The sequence below is a fragment of the Rhinichthys klamathensis genome, unplaced genomic scaffold, assembly GCF_029890125.1.
Source record: "Rhinichthys klamathensis goyatoka isolate OS25496 unplaced genomic scaffold, OSU_Roscu_1.1 h1tg000635l_1, whole genome shotgun sequence".
NCBI classification, from domain to species: domain Eukaryota; kingdom Metazoa; phylum Chordata; class Actinopteri; order Cypriniformes; family Leuciscidae; genus Rhinichthys; species Rhinichthys klamathensis.
The window spans coordinates 678,830-695,193 of NW_026607081.1; the positions used below are offsets into that span (position 1 = coordinate 678,830).

The 16,364-nt window shown below is 39.4% G+C and overlaps 1 protein-coding gene and 1 pseudogene across 1 annotated transcript; both read left to right on the plus strand.

Moving 5' to 3' along the window:
• The first annotated feature begins 4,372 nt into the window (after nt 1-4,372).
• Nucleotides 4,373-5,963, plus strand: LOC130076224 (chemokine XC receptor 1-like). The gene is made up of 2 exons (XM_056241235.1): nt 4,373-5,182; nt 5,767-5,963. The coding sequence occupies exons 1-2, from the start codon at nt 4,375-4,377 to the stop codon at nt 5,823-5,825; spliced, it is 867 nt and encodes a 288-aa protein (XP_056097210.1). The 5' UTR covers nt 4,373-4,374; the 3' UTR covers nt 5,826-5,963.
• A 9,020-nt stretch (nt 5,964-14,983) lies between these two features.
• On the plus strand, nt 14,984-15,707 carry LOC130076257 (chemokine XC receptor 1-like; annotated as a pseudogene).
• The last annotated feature ends 657 nt before the right edge of the window (nt 15,708-16,364 follow it).

The window sequence follows — 16,364 nt, forward strand, 5'->3', positions numbered from 1 at the left end:
TTTAGTTTTTGTGCAATGAAATTAGCAAACTGTAGTTGTGACTGGAAAGTGACATTTTCTTCTTTCATGTGACAAAGTGTAAATGTGGTCTGTGGAAGGAAGCACAGCATCATCATTGACCTACATAAACAGGAAAATGGAAGATTTGAGACCATAAACTCATTTTTTATGCATTTACTTTTTTATGTTAATAACAAAACAATATTGCAGCCTATACGCTTTACATGAGATCCCTGCGACCATCATCTTCATAAAAACAACATACTTCTACAACTTTTTAAATGAACATAATCATGACATAAATGCATGGTTTGAAAAACACTTACAAAAAAGCAGCTGACAGGCATTTTTATCTTCGATTTACTGACATTAATCATGCAAATTCAGTCCTGCTGTTGATTCAAAAGCAAGAGCAAGAACTATGCAGCCTTTGAATTATGCCGTTTACTTCTCAACATAAAGTGAATAGTAATACGAACACCATTATAAACCAACAGTTTCGAAACGCCCATTAACTGGCAACTACCCTAAAATCTGTTACTAAGGAATTGCTGCAACACACAAAAAAACATTTAACTTTCGTTGTGAAAGTGATACTTTCATTTCATGTTTGAGGTAACGAGGAACGGCTGAGTTTTTAGACACATTTAATCCTCCCATTCATCATAATAACGCTCAAATATCAGTAGCCAGGAGTCACAAAATTAAGGTAAGAACTATTATTATAATAAGATAAGATTATTCTTTATTCTATCTTGTATCTTTTAAATTAGGCAAGTATACAACTACAATGAATTCTAACAACAAAATTAACATTATCATACAGAGAACATCATGACTGAAGACTAGGTTTCTAGCAGCTAGCGATCGATCTCTATTGTAAATGATCAAGCAAACTCACAGGGCGACAGTTTGTGTGAATGATTGTTTTTACCAACTGTTTGTTATGAATTTGAATGTACATTTATAGCCTACTGACAACTTTGATTAAATTTGATTACGACGGAGTCGTTATTTGTGCTCACTGGAAAAAGCAAGGATCTGTTGGTTTGATCAATGGTATATTATTTTATTACATACACTTTCAGCTTCATGAACAGGCAGCTCAACATAGAAATCATCCAACCTTATTTGAATAAAACTAGGCCCCTATATACAATTATACAGCGTTTTACGTTGGAATAAGCCTCGCCCTTTCAAGGACGGCAACTTCTCTGCTTAATTGATTAGCGCAGTATATTTACAGCTGTCTGTCTGGGCTGACATAAAATAAACAGCTCAAACATCCCCTCAACTTAAATTATTAACAAAAGCAAAGAAGAAAACGTGTCTGACTGACACTGAACCTTACTTATCATAAATACAATGATGGGCGTTATTTCAGCACCGTGGACAGCTGAGCTCACCGGGCGGCGGGCATAGCCTAGATCTCACCCATTTCACCTGAGCCCTTTTCAGAAATCCACCCTTCTGTGTATGAGTGCTGAGAATGCCCTGATAAGTTCATCTTTGTCGGCAACTTAAAGGCAAAAAGGGCAAAGGTATAAACAAATAATTATACTTCAGATCACTTAAGCCGTTCGCGGGGCGGTAAACGTCGCCATGGTAACCGTGAGTTCGACAAATCAGAGACGTCAGTGTTATGCTTTGGATTGTGGGTAGTGTAGTATTTCTCCAGAAGATCGCAAATAAAACACGTTTTTCTTAAAGTAACACTATGTAGTTTTTCAACCTTCATAATATATTTCCAAGACCCTTGTGATGGTACATCGACTTACAATAGGTTAAATGACACGTCTGCCATAGCCTGACGTGGTCTGTATCGCTTTTACTCGCACTATGTAACTTCGGGTTTCTTTCGGGTAGTAACCCGAGCACAAAAAGAACTACAAAAATGCACCTGAGACCCGCAGTGACAGCTGCTGTCAGACTCGCTAGATGTTGAATTGTCTGTGGACACAGGGCCAGAGCCATATTCGAGCCGCTGGCTCAAACTGCGGTCTAAACTCCCGCATCGCGATCGGCATCCGACGATGCTAGCGAAAATATTTTTTTTCCAGGATTATTATTACTATTACATTCAGTATATTTTGCTGCTATGTGGAAAAAAATATCCAGCAAATCGCGCCGGCGCGTTTGTCAACACCAGAGGGTTAACTTTAGTCTAATAAGAAGGAACCTAAATTGTGATTAAAAATATATGCTCATTATGACGCCGCTGCGGTGGTGGAGTCCATGCAGGAAGAGCAGCGTTTGCCATTGAGTCGCTTCTCAGCGCAAGCTGTGTGGAGAAGCCCATTTCCACCTCCATTGCGTTGGAGAAGCAATCCCGCGTAAAATGCAGGTTGCACACAGCGATAGACGGGAACTCACGGTCTTCCAGGCCAAGTGCATGCAAACACTGGCGCCTAATTTCCAAGTCTAGTGGAAAGTTATGCAGTCCAGCAGTGCTGTTGCAACCAGCAACACTACGCCTACGTACCTTCCTAACCACTGTACTAAATACAGATAAAGCTAATGCTAAAAATCTATGCTAATATACGCTATCTTGATTGTTTTCAATACTCGTAATTCCAACTCCTGACTCGCTACAGTAGTTTAAGTTTTGACGGATGCTTTTATAGCAGGGGCTGCCAAGGGCGTGGTGAGCTCGCACCAAGGGCGTGACAGAGTGACGTCACAGAATACCCCTACTTCAGGAGCTTTCCGTTTAACCTGAAGAGGGCAGCACTCAGACGGTTTTACACCATATATTTGAAAATTAAAACACTTTACACCCAAATGTCAAAAAATTTACTGGAATCAATGAACAGCATTTATGAAGCTCCATTCTTACAGATCATTAACTAAAAAAAAGTTGTTTTAGTGTTTAGTTACCATTTAAGCGAGAAAGTGCTGTTCGTCGTAAATGTGCTTTTTAAAACTAAAACAGACTAATTATAAATATATAAAGATTAATTATAATATATTTTATAAATAATCTGTTATATATATATATATATTATTTTAGTTGATTATAATATAATATAATGTTTGTGAAATTTGAGTGAAAATTGTTTCTGTACTATTTTTGTCTTAAAAAAAAGAGGAAGTCTCCCCATCCAGCAGGGACGTGCGGTCAGGGTAGGCAGTGCCTCACCAAAGGAAATGCTGACATTACATTTATTAATCCCAAGAGCTTTATTAATTCACCACATTATTAATTGCATTTATTTTATTCCAAATATTAATTTTTGTAACAAAAATAATCAGAAATACTTATATAATACTCCTTTTGCCATAGTTTGCTCCTAAAAACCATTGTTTCATGCAGGAAATTCAAGGCCATGGTCATTGAGGCAGAGGTTCGCAGTGCCTCTTTGGTCCATAGAACATAGTTTACGGAGGTTTGCGCATGCGCAGTCAGTTCTCATGCTGTTTTGAATTATCAACATTGAGGCAGAGACCGAGACTGCTTCATATCACGTGATCCACTCGCTCTCACTCAATCCGCGATTCTGACTTTGCTCTGTATGCAGGCAGCGATGTGATGATGCCTGATATTAACTTGGGTTGCTAAATTACCTGAATGAATATACAGTGGCTTAACTTTGTTTTAAAAAGTGGGTGGGACAGGTGTATGTGTGTGCGCGTATGTGTGTATAAATGAATGAATCCCGTGAATAAATATATTTGACGTGAGTCCTTTAGTGGTCCAGTGGTAGAACTTTTGCCGAGCATGTCAGAGGTTCGGGGTTCTAATCCGCACTCGTATAGTTTTTTTTTTTTTTTCATCAAAACCGAATATGTTAATCAGTGGTTGTATTATATTAAGCAGGGACACGTTTGTGTACATTTTTGTTTTGTGATTTCACCGAAACGAACAAAAAGTCTCCGCGCGTGCATGTGAAGACTGCGTGAGCCACGAGATATACACTGTAACCGCGCTACCGATCACAGCGGCAAATTACGCCCCTGTGAATATGCCACATTGATAGGTCACAGCCTACCCATGACAAGACTTCACCGCACGTTACTGCCATCCAGTAACCTATAAATTCAGAAAAGGTAAACACCTCTTCCACATTTGATCTGCTCAGCTGTCTTGACGATATACTCAACACAAAAAATAAAGGAATAAAGGGGACAATGCTTTTATTTCCTATCAAATAAGTTTGATTCCATTTAGTTGGAGAAGAGACAGAAAGAGCAGGTAAGGACTAAATGTCAGGCTGTATTTAGTATTTTCTCACTGGAATAAATTTAGCTAAACTGATTCATGTGATTCTTGTGTTCTTTTGTCCTAATGAAAAGACATGAATATTTTATTAATGTTTGAGTGTATTTTCCTCAGAAAACAGTTAAGAACTGAACCTGGAAACCTGGAAGTTTCTGATGTTGCAGAACAACATGACTGAAGAGGAAACAATGGCCCCTGACTACTATGATGTCATCTACGGAGACGAGATATGTCGCAAAGATGAAGTAGTGAAAGTTGGATCCATTATTATTCCAGTCTTTTTCTCAGTAGTGGTTGTGTTAAGCTGCATTGGTAACATCCTTGTTCTGGTCATTCTGGCACTTTATGAGAGTCTCAAATCTCTGACCAACGTGTTCATCCTCAATTTGGCTCTGTCAGATCTGCTGTTCACTTTTGGACTTCCATTCTGGGCCTCGTACTTCATCTGGGGTTGGACGTTTGGAGAGATTGGCTGTAAAGCGGTGAAGTTTCTGTTCTATGTTGGCTTTTACAGCAGTGTGTTGTTCTTAACTCTCATGACCATTCAGCGTTACATGGCAGTGGTTCATCCTCTGTCTGACTGGGAGAAATGCAGAGGCTTTTCAGTCGCTCCCTTTATCGTTTGGATCCTGAGCGGAGCGGTTTCACTGCTCGGATCATTTAATAGCAAGGTTATACCACATTTAAATAATACATACTGTGAATATGACAGTGTTGAAATTAAATCTGGCATTGCTTATTTTCAAAATGCTTTTTTCTTCTTTGCATTTCTAATCATGGGTTTTTGCTATGGCAGAATGCTTCAGACAATAACAAAATCTAGGACCAATAAGAAACACAAGACCGTTAGACTAATATTCTGCATTGCACTGGTGTTTTTTATTGGTTGGGCTCCATATAACATTGTTATGTTCTTAAAATCTTTGACCGATCAGAAAATCCAAGCATTCACAGTCTGTGCAGTAAGCATTAGACTCGACTATGCATATTATGCTTGCAGAATGTTAGCATTTACACACTGTTGCTTGAACCCTGTGCTTTATGTTTTTATTGGCGTAAAGTTCAGGAATCATCTAAAATTTATTCTGCAGAAGATCTTTAAAAAAAAAAAAAAACTCGATTCCAGTCAAGCCAGATTGGCAAAAAATGTATCGCAGGGTTCAATGTACTAAGAGAAAACTCAAGTACTTTTAGCCAATGGTATAAAGCAACAATGAGTTCTAAGATGCTGTGAATGTGTGAATGATGTACATGCACTCTTAAAAATAAAGTTTCCAACATGAGATGCCATTGCGCAGATGCCATAGAAGAACCACTTCCGGTTCCCCAAAATACGTGATCAGACTTACAAGAACCTATTTCTCTTAGTGTGAAGAATATTTTAGTAACAAAGAAACTTTTTCTATTAAAAAGAACCTTTCAATGGAAAGGTTCCATTGATGTTAAAAGTTATTCATGGAACCGATAAAAAAACTTAATTTTTTAAGAGTGTAAAGATTTATTGCACAGCTACTGCCAATATCATGACAACTGTTTAATATGCACGAAAAATTCCTCTTTCTATCAAGCAGCAAAAGCATTAAGTTTTGAGAAAATCATGTTTTAAATTCTGTTCTTCTTCATTCAAGGTCTTATAAAAATATAACTGGAAATACGTAATTGAAGAACCAATGACAAATGTTCAATTTTCCTTCAAGTGTCGTCATTAAAGCAGAAATTATTTTCATATGAAATTAACTTATATCTATATTTTATTTACTGTATGTGTTTACATCATTTTTTTACTGTGTGTTTACATTACATAATTTCTTTAATGTTTTTTTCACTGCTTGTATGGTATAAATTAAATGAATAATGTACAGTAAAAGTACAAAATGAGCATAAAGCATGAGTCCAGTTTGTGAATCTTTGTTGCATCTGCCCCTCACTCTTAAAAATAAAGGTCCTTTATTGGCATTTAGTTACATGAAACCTTTCCATTACACATTCTTTATAATGGAAAAAGGTTTTTTTGTTGTTCTTGGACTGTGAAAAAATGGTCCAAAACAGTTCACTGAAAGGTTCTTTGAGGAACCAAAACTGGTCTTCTATGGCTAAAACATTTTGGAACCTTTATATTAAAGAGTGTGGTCAGTTACAAAAAAATATTTTCAACAGTTTCAATATGGACACTTGTTATTTATCAGTGGAACGAACCATTTTCACTTGTAGCAGAACAAATTGACAGTCAGAAAGTGAATTACTGTCAAATTATGCACAGCAAAAAATATGCAGCAAGTTTCACATCCACAGTCAGGTTCATTACCTCAAATTCTGTTTATTAAACATGTTTTTCTCTTCTCCAGCAAAGAAATAATAGGAACAATATGTCTAAAATGTAAGATAAAGCATGGTGTGAGTTTCACGGGTTGGTTCCACAATGAGACGAGTAGTGAAACTGTTACCAGCAGTCTTACTTTATTAATCTAAATAAAAGTAAAACAAAACACTCTGGCACAGAAGAACGAAAAGCAACATAAACCAACCTTAACATTGAAGACAGACAAACAACTGAACAGAGGGTTTAAATACAAAGACCAAAAAAAGGAGCTAAATGAGAGACAGGTGAACACAATGGGTTGCTAAGAAAACAAATGATCATACATTAGGAAACTGTTAAGTTTTAGTGTTCCATGTCCCTGTTTAGTTTAAACATAGGGACAAGGAACACTAAAACTAAACCAAAAATAAAACATAAACGTCCCAATTACTCCCCCTCACAAAAGGTGCCTCCTGATGCCGTAAACCGAAACAAGTACAATGTATTGTTGGCAGGAACATAGGAACTTAGGCAGGAGGAAGAGTACATGTGGGAATGGGAGGAAGAGTCCATGAGGGAATGGAAGAAAGAGTCTACAGGGGAATGGGAGGAAGAGTACACGGGGGAATGGAAGAAAGCGTCCATGGGGGAATGGGAGAAAGAGTCCATGAGGGAATGGAAGGAAGAGTCCACGGGGGAATGGGAGGAATGGTCCATAAGGGAATGGGATAAAGAGTACACGGGGGAATGGGAGGAAGACTCCATGATGGAATGGAAGGAAGAGTCTACGGGAGTATAGGAGGAAGAGTACACGGGGGAATGGGAGGAAGAGTACACGGGGGAATGGGAGGAAGAGTACACAGGGGAATGGGAGAAAGAGTACACGGGGGAATGGGAGGAAGAGTCCATGAGGGAATGGAAGGAAGAGTACATGGGGCAATGGGAGGAAGACTCCATGAGGGAATGGAAGGAAGAGTACACAGGGGAATGGGAGGAAAATTACACGGGGGAATGGAAGGAGGAGTACACGAGGAAATGGGAGGAAGACTCCATGATGGAATGGAAGGAAGAATCTACGGGGGAATGGGAGGAATAGTACAAGGGGGAATGGAAGGAAGAGTACATGGGGGAATGGGAGGAAAACTCCATGATGGAATGGAAGGAAGAGTCTACGGGGGAATGGGAGGAATGGTCCATGAGGGAATGGAAGGAAGAGTACACGGGGGAATGGGAGGAAGAGTACACGAGGGAATGGTAGAAAGAGTACACAGGGGAATGGGAGGAAGAGTCCATGGGGGAATGGGAGGAAGAGTACATGGGGGAATGGGAGGAAGAGTACATGGGGCAATGGGAGGAAGAGTACATGGGGCAATGGGAGGAAGAGTACATGGGGCAATGGGAGGAAGAGTACATGGGGCAATGGAAGGAAGAGTACAAAGGGGAATGGGAGAAATAGTACACAGGGGAATGGGAGGAAAAGTACACGGGGGAATGGAAGGAAGAGTACACGGGGGAATGGGAGGAAGACTCCATGAGGGAATGGAAGGAAGAGTCTACGGGGGAATGGGAGGAAGAGTACACGGTAGGGCTGTGAATCTTTGGGTAGGCAGCGAATCGATTTGATTCACGATTCATAGGTTTTCGATTCGATTCAAGAACGATTTTTGCAAATTCAGAAAGATTCGATTCAATGCGATTCACATTAAAATTCGATGCGATTCGATTAATTCGATTCGATTCTTAATCTTTTATACGCATTCATAGGATTATTTAAATGCTTCCCCCAATGGGTCTTAGTCAGGGTGTGAATTATACAGCTGCCTTCGGGGGTCAGAGAGTAAAAAAAAAAAAAAAAAAAAAAAAAAAAAAAAAACGACATTTTGTCTATTGTTAACTTTAGTCCATGTTAGTTTTTAATGAATCTATTATTATAAAAAATATTTCCAAAGCCTATAAATTAGCATTTGTAAAAATCTAAACCAAGATTTAAAAAGGCTTTAAAAGTATAGTTAGTTCATCATGCAAACTATTTTGTAGGAATGGATACACAACCTTAAAGTGTTCCTGGTACATTAACCATCCTCCATTGTGAGACTAAAAATACCATGAACTTTCCCAACTAAACCTTAACTAACGTTTCCTCATGGAATAGCTACTCTTTGTTCTCTTTATCCGACTGAACATTGTCCTTGTGATTCTGAAAGAAAACGCGCCGGCTGTCTACTTGTGCTATATTAACGATTACGAATGCAACTTTAATGCGCATCTGATTGATGGATAAACCACGCGCTCTTATTTCAGTGTAATTAATGTTGTAGTTATTTCATCAGTTCAGTTTAACGACATTAAGTTACATTTCATTCATCATTCATGATTAATCGGAAGCGTGTGCATTTTAGACACCTATTATACGTTTTCTCTTTCCATGTAATAAATGCTCAGGACGGGTATGACCCATTTCCGTAAAACTTCAGTAGCCTATCTTATCTTAAAGAAAATAACGGTGACGTTTCCACGCAACGAACGCGTTGTTTCATAGCAGTGACCGCGCAATGACAGCTTTATCAATGGCTTGCTTTCTCGATAGAGAGCTGTCATCTGCTCATGTGAACACCAATGGCTGTCCTGAGGAGAGCTCAAACATGGACTGCTCAAAAATCTGTAGATGAGAGCTATATGGGACCGAGCGCGAGCGAAATCCAGTGAATGATGGTAAGAGTGCAGCGAGTATGTGAGAGCTGTGAGGACGCGAAATGACGCAGCACAACGCCTCATTAATTCGCGCATGTAGTCATTTAATGTTTATATGTTTTAAAGCACTGAATCGATATAGAATCGCAAATTATTCGATTCTTAGCATTTTAAATCGAATATTGACCGAAATAAACGATTCACGATTCGAAATACATGTTTCAAGATCGATGCATATGCATCGTCAGGATTTGTAATCGATCCATCGAGAAAACGAATGAATCGTTACACCCCTAGTACATGGGGGAATGGGAGGAAGAGTACACGGGGGAATGGGAGGAAGAGTCCATGAGGGAATGGAAGGAAGAATACACGGGGGAATGGGAGGAAGAGTGTATGGGGCAATGGGAGAAAGAGTACACAGGGGAATGGGAGGAAGAGTCCATGAGGGAATGGAAGGAAGAGTACATGGGAGGAAGATTACACGGGGGAATGGAAGGAAGAGTACACGGGGGAATGGGAGGAAGAGTACACGGGGGAATGGGAGGAAGAGTACATGGGGGAATGGGAGGAAGAGTACATGGGGCAATGGGAGGAAGAGTCCATGAGGGAATGCAAGGAAGAGTACACAGGGGAATGGAAGGAAGAGTACATGGGGGAATGGGAGGAAGAGTCCATGAGGGAATGGAAGGAAGAGTACATGGGGGAATGGAAGGAAGAGTACATGGGGGAATGGAAGGAAGAGTACATGGGGGAATGGGAGAAAGAGTACATGGGGGAATGGGAGGAAGAGTCCATGAGGGAATGGAAGGAAGAGTCCATGAGGGAATGGAAGGAAGAGTCCATGGGGGAATGGGAGGAAGAGTCCATGAGGGAATGGAAGGAAGAGTCCATGAGGGAATGGAAGGAAGAGTCCATGGGGGAATGGAAGGAAGAGTACATGGGGGAATGGGAGGAAGAGTACATGAGGGAATGGGAGGAAGAGTACATGGGGGAATGGGAGGAAGAGTACATGGGGGAATGGGAGGAAGAGTACATGGGGGAATGGAAGGAAGAGTACATGGGGGAATTGAAGGAAGAGTCCATGGGGGAATGGGAGGAAGAGTACATGGGGGAATGGGAGGAAGAGTACATGGGGGAATGGGAGGAAGAGTACACGAGGGGATGGGAGAAACAGTCCATGGAGCAAAAAAGGTGGAGAAGGGGGCAGACCAGGGCGGAGCCAGTGGGATTGAGGACAATGGTGGAGCCTGAGGGAATAGCATATAGTCATATAAGGTGTGTTCGACATCGGCTGGATGTAACCGATCGGCAAGAGTTGCCGCGTGCAGGCGGGGAGGAGCTGCAAACGGAGACGTGAAGTCGGACACTTTCTGGTTCCCGTAGTGACCGCTCACGTGGTGTTTGCATACTTTACCACTGCTGAAGTGAAATAAATGCAATATTTGCCAAATACACAGATATTTCAGACACATTTTCATTCAATACTTTACTGCTTCATACAGCATCTGTTTGAACAAGAATAAAGTTCAAAATAAGCCTATATCAATGAAGTGGAGTCAACGTTTTTTAATCAGTTTTATTTTGATAAACATGACACAATATAACATCGCGACTACATGAAAAGACTGTTTACTGTTGTAAAAAAACTGATTCGTGAGGTTCAGTGGAACTAAAGGTGTGAGAATAAACACGAAACGCACGTGATCGTTGTCATGCGGTGAATCGTGGAACAGATGTGACGACATCAGAGCTTGTGCAGCTGCTCTTGAGAAGCTGCGCTGGCTGAGTCCTCCGGCTACTCTCGAAACGCTCTCGCGGTACTTTGATGGCATACGTCACAGTCATGTGGCGTCGGCGCTGCATCAAGTCGGACAAAATTTCTAACAGGCATGCACTGTTTCAAGTCAGCCGCCGATCGGTCTGCGCAGAGCTGCACGAAGTCGAACAAGCCTATAGTCTTTAAGGGGTGTGGCTGAAGGCTGGCTGAGCTATGGGTCTAATGTGGGCTCGGGGGTCGAGGTGAGCATGGACCTTTTGAGCAGAAGGGCATAGAGGATGTATTGGTCCAGGGTGCAGTTGCCTGTTTTCCATTGCATCAAAGAATACAGGGGTTCATCTAAACTAACATGAAAACGGTCCATTAACGCCACCTCGTTAAACTCAACCTTCGAATAAAGTTTGCAGAATACCCATTCATAGCAGCAGCTGGTTGGGAGAGAGGAATGCTGCATGATCCATTCTTTCAGGTCCAGTGTTCTGTCACAGGTTTAATGTCATAATATCATAAAGGTATCAATTCCTTTAATTGATTATTAAATAGTTTAAGGTTTATACAAGCTAGTTTCCACAACAAAGTTCATGATAAATCTTTTCATCAGGACCTGACAGTTTGCTAAGTTTGTAATAATTATTATTAGGGGTGAAGAAAAGGTTCTATATAGAACCTTAAAGGAGCTGTATGTAAGAAATGTATTTCAATTAATCATAAAATGGCCCTGAAATGTCACTAGACATTAAGAAATCATGTTCATTTCAAATACTTATATCACTGACAACAGTAGTCTGGCCAGGATATTGTCATTTAAAAAGTGCAGTTGCAGCCCTCAACTGATGTTGATGTTGTCATGTGTTTTGGCCTGATGCTCCACCCTCCACCTATCTACCAATCACGAAGTCAGTAGTGTTGCGGCATCCGGGTTGCCAGCTCTGCTCTAGTTACCACAGCTGCAGCTCATCACGTTCCTGCTGGATTCTGCAGCCGATCTGGCAACCTCGAGTCAGGGAGGAGGGGGAGGGGATGCACCGCTCTACAGTAATTTGAAAGTGATTGCAGTACTAGTTTTGGCCACAATCTTACATACAGCTCCTTTAAAGGGTTCTGTCAGGCGCTTCATATTGAAACTTTTCTGTGGTTGCATCATGGGATAATTTTATGGAAATAGTTTTTATTAATTCATTTTGTTTGTGTTTTTTTTTTAATTTAATTTTAATTAAATGTTCTGAATTAACCAGCAAAAAAAAAACATTAAACGTGAAAGTATCATGCAATCATTTAAGACATTTCTCCTTATATAGAACCTTTTTTGGCATAAAGGGTTCTTAAAAAAAAAATAGAATCCCGATGAACCGAGAGGATAAATATCTTAAATAATCTATAAAGTATGTTTATGAGCTGTTTAATAAATAAAACTTAAAACAAGAAAATTAATTAAAACATATGAATGAACTAAAACTAGCAGTCATAAAATTATTCCATGATGGGAACTCCTAAAAGGTTTTATATATGAAGTGTCTGACAGAAGCCTGCTTTGCTTCTGACTGTATTATATTTGTTGCATGCCTATAATTTCAAATGGGTTTAAGTGGAACGGTTACATCAGTTGTAAAGATCTCAAAGCCACTTCAGCTTCCTCTTTGCATGTGAGATGAAAGGACCTAGAGGTTTGAGGATACATGTCAAATACCCATCATACAAACATCGCTCACAATCATGCTGCTCTTTTAAAACATTGATAAGATTCAATCTTCAAACTTAGTAATTATAGCTAGTTGATCAAAGTGATCCAAGTCTGTTCTGATCACAATTGTGCTGTACAAGGACAATATCAAAAATTTAGGCAAATCATGTACTGTTTTAGCAAAGTTCTACATGTCACGTATGTAGCAACATTGAGAATGTACCAAACACAATTGAAGCTTTCAGACATAACCAAACACAAGATGCTGCATATTCCAGATTATCCCCAGGCACTGGAGCTAAGAGACCCTTTTGTTGTTTAACTAAAGGAAGAACGTTGTCAATGTTTTATAATTTGGCAAGAACAGATCTGTTCAGAAATGGTGAAACAAGAAGCCTTTCTTTAAGGACCAAGGTCTCATGATATGCGAACTAAACTCGCACGTGGTACACACCACGGATGTGACAGATGCGGACCATAAGGATACCCACACACACACACACATAAGGACTTTCTTACATATCAAAATCCATAAAACTCTTCCCAGGACAATTCTCGATGGACTTTGATTATATGTTGTTTCTACAATATATGTGTGTGTCTCTCATATGCTTAAATGCCATACAATTCATAATTGTTATAAATATTAGGTGTGTGAGTGAAATTGTGCGTTGTTTCCTGTCAACAAGATCGTATTTTTAATTCAAAAGGATGGTTGGATTTGAAATCTGTGTAAAATGTTTTGTATTCTTATAATAGTAATAATGTCTAAACTGTTGCCTCTTGTTCTCTCTGCTAAGGCCTGCAGAACAATGAGACCACAGATGACACATGATTCGCGATGAGAGAAGGGGGGGGGGGATAGAATAGACCCCCTTTTCAAATAACCATATAGTATCTTATTGTCCGAATTCCAAATTCCTCCTGGAGGCGGGACAAACATTTTGAGTTTAAAATCTTAGACCCGAACACAGAATCTTTCTCTTGTGATCCTCTCTCTCTGAACGCTCTCGGGAAAAGCTCTCTGGACTCGCTCTCTAAGCTCTTGTGATGCCCGACGCCGGGTGGAGCCGACGATGGTTATAGTAACCATGTAGACGCAGAGACAAATGACCCAAATCAAGATATGGGTTAAAACAGATTTAATTGAAGCCATCTCGTCACACTTTCCTTTCTTTTCTTAGTTTGTTTCTTTTCCGTTAAAAGTCTCGGTTCTAAGTTAAGTGTTGCTGCAAAGTTTCGTTTTAACGTTTCAACTGCAAAACCAGCTTTCAACTTCAAAGACTTTCATTCATCCGCGCCAACACACCACGTGACTGGCTGTCCAAAGATCTATCCAGGCACACGAGAAGATCAGCCAACCAACGGACCGGGAAACCCCCTTTACGACAAAAAGGAGAATCCCCAAAGCAACGCAAAGGACAAGCAAGTAACGCCTCCAGACGTAACTGACCTGGTGCAATTTATATCAAATTGAATTACCCGCCTAAGAAACGATACAAGGATGAAATTAATTGTTGATGGTTCGTTCAGGTCATGTCTTTTAAGTGCATATAGAAACTTGGGATCTCACCATCTAACTCCTAAAACTCATTCTTCCTCACTCTCTGTCTTTCTTCAACTTGTATGAATGCGTGTGCGTGTGTTTGTGTTAGATATTTGTTTTGTGTGTTAGTCATAGGCTTATAATCAATAAAGTATTGTTTGTATTTGAAAAGAGAAGCATTACTTGTGATATGTGCTTACCGATTTATTGTCTTGAACTTCGATCTAAGTTACCTATGCTTTGACCCTTGATTTATTTCTTGATTTAGCTGTTAGCTGGGAATTAGTCTTTCTTGGCCAAGAAGATATTATATTTCCTAGAATTAATAATTGTTTATGCTTTCCGTTCATTGGATGAACTGATAAACTGATCATATTATTGATTTTGCTACAGTAAATTCTGAAAATAATTCAATTATTAATTATTGATCATAATCTGTTATGAATAATAATTAATTATATTTATACGTGCGTACAATCGCTACACGTAGCAGGCAGATAAAGATGAGAAGAGTTGGACCTTGTTGCAGCGTTAATACTTTAATTACAAAAAAGAACAAAGACGGTATTCAAATATAGAGAAAGAACGATTTTATTAATGTTTCAGTTGATTCTCCAGGTCAGGTCACCTTTGTTTATATAGTGCTTTTTACAATACAGATTGTTTCAAAGACATTCCACAGAAAAACTTCTACAAATAGTAAAGAACTGAAACTGGACAAATCTGATCTCTGACTGAAGTAGTTTGTGATGTTGCAGAACAATATGACTGATGAGGAAACAATGGCCCCTGACTACTATGAAAACTCTGAGACAAAAATTGACTCCGAATACAATGATGAGATGTGTCTCAAAGATGAAGTGGTGAAAGTTGGATCCATTCTCATTCCGCTCTTCTCCTCATTAGTGGTTAGAATGAATAGAATGAGGCATTTATATAGCGCTTTCATATGCACTACATGGTTGTTAAGCTGCATTGGTAACATCCTTGTTCTGGTCATTCCGGCATTTTATGAGAGTCTCAAATCCCTGACCAACGTGTTCATCCTCAATTTGGCTCTGTCAGATCTGCTGTTCACTTTTGGACTTCCATTCTGGGCCTCGTACTTCATCTGGGGTTGGACGTTTGGAGAGATTGGCTGTAAAGCGGTGAAGTTTCTGTTCTATGTTGGCTTTTACAGCAGCGTGTTGTTCTTAACTCTCATGACCATTCAGCGTTACATGGCAGTGGTTCATCCTCTGTCTGACTGGGAGAAATGCAGAGGCTTTTCAGTCGCTCCCTTTATCATTTGGATCCTGAGCGGAGCGCTTTCACTGCTTCGTTCACTTCATAGCAAAAGTTATACCATATTTTAATTATTTTAATGTTGAAATGAAATCTGGCATTGCTTATTTTCAAAATGCTTTCTTCTGCATTGCATTTCTAATCATGGGTTTTTGCTATGGTAGAATGCTTTGGACGATAACAAAATCATTATTTCATGCATATTGAAAAACTTCTAGATCATAGAATTGATTAAATGTAAAACATTTGATTGTGATTTCAATCAGAACTCTCTACAATAATCTAAAAAGATAAAGGCATAATTTAATTCCCCATATGATCTTAATGAAATATTCCGCATTAAACAAAAGCTTGATAGACATCATCTGTGGCATGTTATTTGATAGCCACTGAAAATTTCCAGATGCCCGTTTTAGGGGGAAAAACCCTGAAAGCATGTTTACATGTTTAACAAGTAAACCTCAGAAAGATCATCAGCTTCACACTGGAACCATATAAAACACAGGTGGATCTAAACATCACGTTGTTCCACATGCAAAAGTTTAATCTAGGCCAGCAAAATGTCAGAATCATACAACCGCAGCCCTAATTTACTGTGACAACTTAATTTGTAACATACACATGCACACTAGGAACACAAAGCAGTCTTAAGTCATGTCCAGATAAAAAGTTTTATTGATTTTCATCATTTGTACATGCATATAGATCGACTTGGTAGGGAGAAAACGCTTCAGTTTTTTAAAGTGGTACTCAGTGCTGTTGATTAGGTCTAGGGCACATGGGTGCTTTATGAGAAGTGCTCTATAAATAAGTCTTCAAATCTGTCCCTGACGTCTCAGTAAACAAGTTGTGCTTGTTTTAAAC